This window comes from Palaemon carinicauda, chromosome 10 (genome assembly GCF_036898095.1).
Source record: "Palaemon carinicauda isolate YSFRI2023 chromosome 10, ASM3689809v2, whole genome shotgun sequence".
Taxonomy (NCBI): domain Eukaryota; kingdom Metazoa; phylum Arthropoda; class Malacostraca; order Decapoda; family Palaemonidae; genus Palaemon; species Palaemon carinicauda.
The window spans coordinates 138,306,082-138,318,227 of NC_090734.1; the positions used below are offsets into that span (position 1 = coordinate 138,306,082).

The window sequence follows — 12,146 nt, forward strand, 5'->3', positions numbered from 1 at the left end:
AAGTTCTCTGGTCGCGTCGTGATACCATCCCGCTGCTCTCCATTCTCTTGCGACCCTTTGTGTCCCCGACTCGTGTGTCCCACGTGGTTCCCGCGTGGTATCTCTGTGCTTTCCCTTGTGTTCGCGTAATTCCCTTGTGCTTCCCCAAGTGTTTTCCTTATCCTTTCCCTTCGTGCCTGTGTCTTGTGGTTTTGTGTTGTGATGGAGCAGACCCGCATTGTTAGGAGGTGTGTGGTCTCCCAAGGACATTAATGTAAATGGCTAGAACAGGGAATCCAATATGACATAAATTACCACCAAAAGGATATTGTCTTCCCTGCTCTACTCTAGGGGCCAGTGTTTTAACCTGCAAAGCACGGACTCAGTGTATTTAAGGGAGACGCATGACTTCAGCCACTGTTAAACTCGTCACAGCATCTCCAATGCTGAAATTCTCAGGCAACTGATGACGCGTCATTACGAAGATCCAATACTAATTCTGGAGACAATGGTACTGGAGCACCAACTTTCACCAAGCTGCCATCATCCATAATCCAAGAGAGAATCAAATGTCCAATGTCTATCATCCCTAGAATAGGCTAGGGAGGAGGGAGGGTCTTTGGGACAGCATAGTACTTCTCCAAAAATAGGTTTTTCCTATATCTAAATAAATTTTTTCTTTTTTTGGGGGGGTTAATGTGCTATGCAGTCTCCAAGGAGAAATAAGGACTAGACTTGTGCACTTTAAAACACAACCATCAACAACCAATCAAACAACTCAATCAAGTGTGTATAGTTGTGAAGGAGAACTAACAAGACTGACACTCACGAACTAGCCGAGTACCACTCTTGCATGTTACACTGGTTGGATTTGAGAGGATCAGGTCTCTTAATGAGTGTGTTCACTGGAATAGGGATAGCCCATGTCGCAAAGGCCTTGCTGGCCTGGTTATTTTAAAGCACGCTACCTTCTGAAGACGTGGATTTCTGCAGATATATTTACAATGTTGACACCGGACAGAGGTTACTATCTCCTGGTCTTAGGGCTGTAATATAATGAAGATTCCCCTGTGAAGAGGCTTCCAATTTTTGACTAAAGACAGAACACCCGGAGTCAGATTAAGCAAACGGTTAGGAATGATGGTGATAAACTGTTCTCTGTAATGCTTCAAGCTCACCGACGTGCTCTTGAAGCTAAAGTTATATGAATAATGGGAGTAACTTTAAAAGAAATTGAGGATTATCTAAATTTGCCAAAAATTTATGTACTCTGTCTAGAGACAAGGATTGATGGAGATGGTCATTGTAATGCAAAAGATGGGGTTATCCAGCACAGAGACCTATCCCTCAGGAAGGCTATCCCTGCCTTCCACTTAATCTAGCTTCTGTCACAGTTTACAGTAGATTTAGCATTATTTTATTTTAATTCATAGAGGGAGTATAAGTGCTCATTTATGGTTTTTTTTTTTTTGGCTTATGTAGGCATAGCAGAATGCTGTATACATAAAAGAATATAAGGTAGTGACCAAGCTATATCATCTATGACCAGTGATTTGAACATCATTGGAGGTCCTTATCTTGACTTAAATGTTTAGTGTTTATTTTGAGCTGTGGGTTTTTTTTATTGGTAACAAGCTTGATTTAATTCATTGATGTAGTTGAGGCAGTGTGAAAATTAAATGTTTCAAGTAACTATCCTATAAGTGAAATTTTTATTGTTTATTTTATTATTATGACATCTTTGGAGCATATGTCCCTTAACAAAGTTGGTAGTCCTCAAACTTTCCATTGTAATAATTTATTAATAAATACATTTTTTCAATATTAATCTTACCCGATGATCATGTAGCTGTCAACTCCGTTGCCCGACAGAAATCTACGGTCGGGATACGCCAGCGATCGCTATCCAGGTGGGGGTGTGCTCAACAGCGCCATCTGTGGTCAGGTACTCAAGTACTTCTTGTCAACAAGACCTCAATTTTTCCTCTGTCGTGCCGCCGGCAAGACCTAAATGGATACGCTGTTGATTTTGGAGTCTTTTGTTCACGATTTGGTGATGTATTTGCTCTGAAGTTTAACCTTCGCTGTTCAGGAAGCTTTATCCTTAGCTTAGCAAGCTTTTGGAATTAATTTGATTCATTGGTTAACGATCTTTGCTTAATTTTGGAATTCCCCCTTGACTACCTCTAAATTCAAGATGTCTGACCATTCCCAAGTTCCTAAATACAGGCAGTGTAGTGTTAGGACTTGTACTAGGCGTCTTCCGAAGGCCTCTATAGATCCTCACACCGTATGTTCCAATTGTAGGGGAAAATCCTGTCAATTGGAAGATCGATGTGGGGAATGTGCTGGGCTTTCGGAATTCGATTTTAATGAATTCCTCAGATATGCACGTAGGTTAGAGAAGGAGAGAGATAGGAGGAGTTCTTCTCGCTCTGTGGATTTTTCCTCTCCCCATGCCCCTCAACCTTTTCCTTCCCCTGTGGTGGTGACTCCCGAACCTGCTACGAGTGCTCAGCCTGGAATGGCTGATATGTTGCGTGCCATTCAGGCTGAGAAGGTGGAGTCGTTGGTTAGTGACCGCAATCAGCTCTTGGCAGATGTCAGAGAGCTTAAAGCGAAGAGTGCAGTGGGAAGTGTTAGTGCTAGTGATGTGCATAGTGTCAGTGTCAGTGTTGCGCATGAGGGTACATCTGTGCGTGCCAGTCGTCCTCCCAGTCCGGGACCTCTTGCAAGCTCCCAAGCCCAGGGGAGAAGCAATGTCGAAGGACCAAAGGGTTCGGCAGGCCTTGATCGGCGCACGGATGTATCCTCAGTGGTTGCGGACGTATCTGCTAAGGATCGTCCCATCCACTTACAGACGAATGAGCCCTTACATTCCTCGTCTGTGGAAGAGGTTTCCAGGAGGAAACGGTGGACCAAGGTCTCACGACCGCTCAAACGTAAGGTCCCTTCCGAGCTAGTCCAACGGCCCAGGTGTAGCCACTGGGTCAGTTCGGACTCGCCGCAGTCATCTGATGACTGCACACCTCCCAAGAGAGGTAGAGTGGTCCCTCAACAGGCCTCTGCTCCGCCTGTTGTTGCTCCAACCACAGTAGACCCTAAGTGGTCCATGCTGCAGACTATGCAGTCTCAGCTTGCGGCATTTATGCAGGAGTATCATGCCGAGAAGGTTAACACCTCTCCTGTTAACCTACAACCCGCAGAGGTTGTGCGCTCAGCAGATACTGCGGCTGCCTGCTCCCACACCCCATCTGTGAGAGCTCCTCCACCGATGCGCAGTCCTCACTGCCAGACGCATGTTCTTGCTGCACCATCTGCTAACATGCGTGAGCTGCCGCATCAGGAGTTGCCGGGTTCCAGCACTATGCGGCATTCTCCTCAGCCCATGCAGCATGCTCTGCAGACCTTACAGCATGCTCCGCATACCATGCAGCATGAGCCGCATACCTTACAGCATGCTCTGCATACCATACCGCATGCTCCTCAGCCCACCGCAGACCCTCCCACACACCAGCCCTCTGCTTTTGTTGTTGCCAGCTCGCAGACTGTCCAGCAGAGGCATGATGATGGATCCGCAGGTACGCATGCACCCGTTCTGCAGGATTCAGCCATTCAGCTTGCTGCTCTGCCTTTGCCTCTCACAACTCAACTTTCGGATGATGATGTATCGGATGATGAAGCTGCTCATCTGGATGATCCTCACTCTGATGTTGAAGGACAAAAGTCTTCGCCACCCTCCTTAGACTTTCGCAAAGTCCTTGCTTTGTTCAGGGATTTGTATCCTGAACACTTTGTGTCTGCAACCCCTCGTTCTCCTCCCTCCGAGTTTGCTCTGGGCATGCAGTCTGCTGCGCCTGCCTTCACCAAGCTTGTTCTCGCCAGATCATCTAGGAGAGCTTTGAGGGTTATGGGGGACTGGTTGCATTCCAAGAAGCAACTGGGAAGGACCTCTTTTGTGTTTCCTCCTCCCAAGCTGGCTTCTAAGTCGAGCGTCTGGTATGCCACGGGAGAGGAACCTGGCTTGGGGGTTCCTGCCTCTGCCCAGGCCGACTTCTCAAGTCTGGTTGACTCTCCCCGCAGGTTGGCTATGAGACGTTCGAAGATCTGCTGGTCCTTTTCAGATCTTGATCATATGTTGAAGGGAGTCTTTCGTGCCTTCGAGATATTCAACTTCCTCGATTGGTGTTTGGGAGCCTTAAGCAGGAAGACTTCCCCTTCAGATAAGGACTCGGCCATGCTGATCATGTCTAGCATGGACAAGGCAATTCGGGATGGGTCTGGTGAACTTGCGGCTTCATATGTATCAGGAGTCCTCAAGAAGAGAGAACATCTGTGCTCCTTCTTATCTGCTGGTATCACTCCTTGCCAGAAGTCAGAGTTGCTGTTTGCTCCTCTCTCCAAGTGTCTGTTTCCGGAGGAGTTGATTAAGGGGATGGCTGCCTCTCTTATCCAGAAGGATACTCATGACCTCATGGCTTCTTCTGCACGTAAGGCTAAAACCTTACCTTCCGTGCCTAGACCCTTCCGCCATACAGCAGTTGATACACCTGCTTCTAGGTTCATCCCGCCCTTTCGTGGCAGAACCTCCAGCAGAGGAGGTACCCGTGCAGACAGTCACCGTGGCAAGTCCAAGAAGGGTTCCAAGTCCGCAAAAGGCAAGTTTTGACTGCCTTTCTCTCCAGACAGCAGTAGGAGCCAGACTCAAGACCTTCTGGCAAGCTTGGGAGAGCAGAGGTGCAGACGCTCAGTCTGTGAAGTGGCTAAGGGAGGGATACAGAATTCCGTTCTGCCTCAATCCCCCTCTAGCTACATCTCCCATCAACCTCTCTCCCAACTACAAGGAGAAGGACAAGAGGCTAGCGTTGCAACAAGAGGTGTCGCTCTTGCTACAGAAGGAAGCAGTGGTCATAGTCCGGGATCATCAATCCCCGGGTTTTTACAACCGTCTCTTCCTGGTAGCCAAGAAGACAGGAGGTTGGAGACCGGTGCTGGACGTCAGTGCTCTCAATGCTTATGTCACCAAGCAGACGTTCACGATGGAGACGACGAAGTCGGTCCTAGCAGCGGTCAGGCAGGAGGACTGGATGGTCTCGTTAGACCTGAAAGACGCATACTTTCACGTCCCCATCCATCCAGACTCCCAACCTTTCCTAAGATTTGTCTTTGGAAAGGTTGTGTACCAGTTCCAAGCCCTGTGCTTTGGCCTAAGCACGGCACCTCTTGTGTTTACGAGACTGATGAGGAATATTGCGAAATTCCTTCACTTGGCAGACATCAGAGCCTCCCTCTATTTAGACGACTGGCTTTTAAGAGCTCCCACAAGTCGTCGCTGTCTGGAGAATCTCAGATGGACTATGGATCTGACCAAGGAACTGGGCCTCCTGGTCAATTTAGAGAAGTCCCAGCTCGTCCCATCCCAGACCATTGTTTACCTGGGTATGGAGATTCAGAGTCGAGCTTTTCGGGCTTTTCCGTCGGCCCCAAGGATCAACCAAGCCCTAGAGTGCATCCAGAGCATGCTGAGAAGGAACCGATGCTCAGTCAGGCAGTGGATGAGTCTAACAGGGACACTTTCATCGCTGGCCCTGTTCATCGAGTTAGGGAGACTCCACCTCCGCCCCCTTCAGTATCATCTAGCTGCTCACTGGATAAAGGACATGACGCTAGAGACGGTCTCAGTTCCTGTTTCCGAAGAGATGAGGTCTACTCTAACGTGGTGGAAGAACAGCATTCTTCTCAAGGAAGGTCTATCTTTAGCTGTTCAGACCCCCGACCACCGTCTCTTCTCGGACGCATCAGACTCGGGCTGGGGTGCGACATTGGACGGACAGGAATGCTCGGGAACATGGAATCAGGAGCAAAGGACACTTCACATCAATTGCAAGGAGTTGTTGGCGGTTCATCTGGCCTTGATAAACTTCAAGTCCCTCCAGCTAAACAAGGTGGTGGAGGTGAACTCCGACAACACCACAGCCTTGGCTTACATCTCCAAGCAGGGGGGGACTCATTCGAGGAAGTTGTTCGAGATCGCAAGGGACCTCCTCATTTGGTCAAAAGATCGAAAGCTCACGCTGGTAACGAGGTTCATTCAGGGCGATATGAATGTCATGGCAGATCGCCTCAGCCGGAAGGGTCAGGTCATCCCCACAGAGTGGACCCTTCACAAGAATGTTTGCAGCAGACTTTGGGCCCTGTGGGGTCAGCCAACCATAGATCTGTTCGCTACCTCGATGACCAAGAGGCTCCCATTGTATTGTTCTCCGATTCCAGACCCAGCAGCAGTTCACGTGGATGCCTTTCTGCTGGATTGGTCCCATCTCGACCTGTATGCATTCCCGCCGTTCAAGATTGTCAACAGGGTACTTCAGAAGTTCGCCTCTCACAAAGGGACACGGCTGACGTTGGTTGCTCCCCTCTGGCCCGCGAGAGAATGGTTCACAGAGGTACTGCAATGGCTGGTCAACGTTCCCAGGACTCTTCCTCTAAGAGTGGACCTTCTGCGTCAACCTCACGTAAAGAAGGTACACCCAAGCCTCCACGCTCTTCGTCTGACTGCCTTCAGACTATCGAAAGACTCTCAAGAGCTAGAGGCTTTTCGAAGGAGGCAGCCAGAGCGATTGCCAGAGCAAGGAGGACATCCACTCTCAGAGTCTATCAGTCTAAATGGGAAGTCTTCCGAAACTGGTGCAAGGCCAATGCAGTTTCCTCAACCAGTACCACTGTAACCCAGATTGCTGACTTCCTGTTACATCTAAGGAATGTTAGATCCCTATCAGCTCCTACGATCAAGGGTTACAGAAGTATGTTGGCAGCGGTTTTCCGCCACAGAGGCTTGGATCTTTCCACCAACAAAGATCTACAGGACCTCCTTAGGTCTTTTGAGACCTCAAAGGAACGTCGGTTTTCCACTCCAGGCTGGAATCTTGACGTGGTCCTAAGGTTCCTTATGTCATCCAGATTTGAACCGCTCCAATCAGCCTCTTTTAAGGACCTCACATTAAAAACTCTTTTCCTCGTATGCCTAGCAACAGCTAAAAGAGTAAGTGAGATCCACGCCTTCAGCAGGAACATAGGTTTCACATCGGAAACGGCTACATGTTCCTTGCAGCTCGGTTTTTTGGCTAAAAACGAGCTTCCTTCACGTCCTTGGCCTAAATCGTTCGAGATCCCTAGCCTGTCCAACTTGGTGGGGAACGAACTGGAGAGAGTACTTTGCCCAGTCAGAGCTCTTAGGTACTATCTAAGAAGGTCAAAACCTTTACGAGGACAATCAGAAGCCTTATGGTGTGCTGTCAAGAAGCCTTCGCTACCAATGTCTAAGAACGCAGTTTCTTACTACATCAGGCTTCTGATTAGAGAAGCTCATTCTCATCTGAAGGAAGAAGACCTTGCTTTGCTGAAGGTAAGGACACATGAAGTGAGAGCTGTGGCTACTTCAGTGGCCTTCAAACAGAACCGTTCTCTGGAGAGTGTTATGGATGCAACCTATTGGAGAAGCAAGTCAGTGTTCGCATCATTCTATCTCAAAGATGTCCAGTCTCTTTACGAGAACTGCTACACCCTGGGACCATTCGTAGCAGCGAGTGCAGTAGTAGGTGAGGGCTCAGCCACTACATTCCCATAATCCCATAACCTTTTTAACCTTTCTCTTGAATACTTTTTATTGTTGTTTTGGGTTGTACGGTCGGCTAAGAAGCCTTCCGCATCCTGGTTGATTTGGCGGGTGGTCAATTCTTTCTTGAGAAGCGCCTAGGTTAGAGGTTGTGATGAGGTCCTTTAGTATGGGTTGCAGCCCTTTATACTTCAGCACCTAAGAGTCGTTCAGCATCCTAAGAGGACCGCTACGCTCAGTAAGGAAGACGTACTTAATAAAGGCAGAGTAATGGTTCAAGTCGACTTCCTTACCAGGTACTTATTTATTTTATATTTGTTATTTTGAATAACTAATAAAATGAAATACGGGATACTTAGCTTCTTTGTTAACATGTATGCTGGTCTCCACCCACCACCCTGGGTGTGAATCAGCTACATGATCATCGGGTAAGATTAATATTGAAAAATGTTATTTTCATTAGTAAAATAAATTTTTGAATATACTTACCCGATGATCATGATTTAAAGGACCCGCCCTTCCTCCCCATAGAGAACCAGTGGACCGAGGAGAAAATTGAGGTCTTGTTGACAAGAAGTACTTGAGTACCTGACCACAGATGGCGCTGTTGAGCACACCCCCACCTGGATAGCAATCGCTGGCGTATCCCGACCGTAGATTTCTGTCGGGCAACGGAGTTGACAGCTACATGATCATCGGGTAAGTATATTCAAAAATTTATTTTACTAATGAAAATAACATTTTTTAAAAGTTTCAGTTAGTAATTTATACTGTTCAAACCTTTTGGTCCATCCCATTGATTTTTTATATTTGTGACAATACATTTTTCGTTCAGTTAGTAATTTATACTTTTCAAACCGTTTGGTCCATCCCATTGATTTTTTATATTTGTGACAATACATTTTTCGTTCAGTTAGTAATTTATACTTTTCAAACTGGTCCGTCCCCATGATTGTGGATATTTTTGACTCAATGGTCGGGTGATAAAACTTGGTAATAATATTTGAATCACATTAATAGATCTATTAGGGTACCTGCCTAAAGTTACATTATTAATACAAAGCTGTCTGATTGCTATCCCTTAATGAGCTGACATCTACTTACAACCAAAATCAATAACCTTGGGCTCAGTAATATACAGTATGTTGCATGAATGGTTTTGTGCATACAATATATGGTTTTTAACCCTTTTACCCCCCAAAGGTACTGGTACGTTTCACAAAAGCCATCCCTTTACCCCCATGGACGTACCGGTACGTCCTTGCAAAAAAATGCTATAAATTTTTTTTTTTTTTCATATTTTTTATAAATTTTTGAGAAAATTCAGGCATTTTCCAAGAGAATGAGACCAACCTGACCTCTCTATGACAAAAATTAAGGCTGTTGGACCAATTTTAAAAAAAATATACTGCAAAATGTGCTGGGGAAAAAAATAACCCCCCTGGGGTTAAGGGTTGGAAATTTCCAAATAGCCTGGGGGTAAAAGGGTTAATGAAGGAATTAACAAAAAATGTGAAACTTCAAGGTATGACAGTGAAAGCATTTTTTCCTTACATGAATACAAAGCATCATCCTTTAATAGGAGTATGGGTTTAACGAAACTAGTTCAGCCGTTTAAAATTTTAACGAGATATAGTTACCTGTTGGGTGGTGGGTAGGCCTCAACCACCCGACAGGTGGAGCTACCCTCACTCTAACTTCGGGCTCCAAAGAGTACTGATGTTCAATACAACTATTTTCTATATATTGACTAATTTTTTTCATTCAAACATGAAAATATGGTGAAATTTATAGCCTAAATTCTGTACATTTATTTTTAGCTAAATCAAAAAACTTGTATATAAAGGAAAATTGCCTTTAAAATTATAATTTATACTGTACATTGATAAAATAGATACACAGTATACTGCAAAATAAGCTAAAAGAATTTCCAATGTACATCCTGTTGTCTAAAAAATTATCTTAATCAAATGGCTTTTTAATGAGAAAGAGTTTGAAGTAACCCCAAAATAACATTATTTTATTGGGGCCAAATTGCGCTCCTTAACCCTCTGGTGATCAAGGCCAGGACATAATCGCTGTCATGCTCATGACTTTTGGTCAGGAGTTAATAACATGATGTGTCAACCTACTCATGTCACCATTTTGTAGCATAACTAAAAAGAACAAAGATAGAAGAAGCTGAAAATTGCATTAGAAAGTTGAATAAATATTCTATATAGGATTGGTTAAATGATCAGATGACGCCAAAGTGAGTCTTTTTAGCCTCGGTTGGTTAAGGCTCACTGGCGTCTATGTTTATCTCATTTAAACTTTTAAGTGGCAGCTTTAGCTTTGATGAAGTCAAACTCCTCTTAAAGGATTGACATTTGTATTAGGAAAAATACAAATTGCTTTAAAGATTGTTATTCTATTCAATTTATTGTATATGTTGTTAATTTTTATTTCTTTTGTATTGTATATCATTTATTGCTTATATTGGAATTCAGTATTTCTGATAGCCATAGACAATAATTAATGTATTTTCTTGAAATACCTATAATTTGCTCAGTTTATGGCATAAAATAACCTTCATCCCTTTGCAGGGTTTCATGGTAATGGTGTAGTCAGCTTAAGCCTTTGTAATCACATGTTCCATGCAGCTTGTATTAAGCATATGGTCAAATCCACTCCCCAGTTCCTAGAATGCCCCAATTGCAAAACAATGCACGGAGAGAAACAAGGCACTCAACCGGAGGGTAAAATGAAGATTACCTACTTACCACAGTCTCTTCCTGGGTATAGGGGTATTAATACTATACAGATAACTTACTGGTAAGTAAATGTTCTACCATTTATACAACTTACAGGCCCTCTATATATAGCCTCTGCTCTATCAAAAATAGTGCATTGTAAGCTTTATATAAGTCACCAATAGTAGAAGTATAAGTCACCAATAGTAGAAATCTTTAGTCTTTTGCATAGATAAGTATCCTTCATTAGAGGATGGCCCTTATGATGTATTAAGTACCTTATAATTTATTTTATGTCACAAGAGAAAATCCTCCTGTAGGAGTTAAAAGATTTATTTTGGTCATAGGCTAAACAATGTTATTTCTTTTTTAATTTACTAAGTGTTATAATTGCCATTAACTTTCTCAGTTACTATATATTTCTGTAGTTAAGGTGACCTTGACTTGAGACAAGTTTTAAATTCAGGTTAATATTAATATCTTACCTATGATATAGGAGGACCCTAAATAACAAAACCATATCTGGAATTGTATAAAATACTGTAAACCCCAAATAAAACCATATGTGAATTTGTACAAAATAAAAAGGCTCAAAATACTATATGATATTGACATGAATTTTAAACACAAGACTTACCCGGTAGTTATATATATAGCTTACGTCAACGGCAGAAAATTCGAAACTCGCGCCAACCGCCAGTTGGATAGCCAGGTGTACCATCCCTGCGCCCTAGCAAGGTACCTGGGAACCATTCCAGTGACCCTCATATATTCCCTGCCATGTGAATTCTACTCCGTCATTACTGATCGTTTTTTTGGTGATGTACAAATCTCTGGTTATTGACTCCCGCTTGTTATTGATCTTGCTTTGGATATTTCTTGATTTTGTTTGGATTAGAAGATTTTTTACCTTTGCTTATCTGAATTCTCTTTAAAATTTCAAAATGGCCACCCCCCCTATAACTTTTAGGTTATGTGTGAGCAGTGGGTGTAAGACTCGAATGGCTAAAGCCTCTCTTAACCCCCATTCTCTCTGTGTTGCATGCAGAGGTAAAGAGTGTGATTTAAGTGATTGCTGTGATGAATGTGTTTTACTGTCAGAGCATGAATGGATTGAGTTTGATAGATACAGGCGTAAACTCAAAAGGGATAGATTGAGGCGTAGTTCTTCTCGCTCATCTAGAGATATATCCTCTTCCCATGTCATTAATCCCATTCCTTCACCTGTAGTGGTAGATCCCAATCCCACTATTGCAATTGCTAAAGAACCATCACTAAAAGATATGTTAGTGGCGAATCAAGCTCTTGGCGCTTAAGTTGAATCTTTGGCTGCTAACAGGACACAGTTAATGTCCGATGTGCAACAATTAAAAGGTGAAAGTGCAAGTGCAGTGAAGTTAAGTGCTGTGGAGGGTGCGCCTGCTTGTGTCTGTCGTCCTCCTAGTCCTAGACCTCTTCCAAGCTCCCCAACCCCTGGGAGAAGGAATGTCGAAAGACGAAAGGAGACGAGAGGCTTTAATAAACGAGCAGACGTCCCCTCGAACGTACCTGTGGGCGCCTCCCAGGACGTTCGCCCTCACCAATGGAAAGGTGAGGTTAGGTGTTTTTCGTCGTCTTCGGATGAACCCTTGCCTAAAAGAGGCTGGAAGCTTGCTTCTAGAACTCTTAAGAGGACCTATGATAAAGCCTATCAACATCCTGTTAGTTCTAAACCTGGATGTAGTCACTGGGATACTCCAGAGCCTTTTGAAAGTCCTCCGATAAAACGTCCTTATAGAACGATGGACGTTTCCAAGGATCCTTCTATGCAGTCAGGACCA

General features: G+C 44.2%; 1 protein-coding gene across 2 annotated transcripts in view; it reads left to right on the forward strand.

Annotated features, from left to right (window-relative positions):
• The window catches only part of dx (deltex), an 81,421-nt gene that overhangs the window by 53,982 nt on the left and 15,293 nt on the right, over positions 1-12,146 (forward strand). For both annotated transcript variants that reach the window (XM_068381984.1, XM_068381985.1), the window contains exon 13: positions 10,180-10,408. In XM_068381984.1, the coding sequence (XP_068238085.1) occupies positions 10,180-10,408 (229 nt within the window). The remainder of the gene's footprint in view (positions 1-10,179; positions 10,409-12,146) is intronic.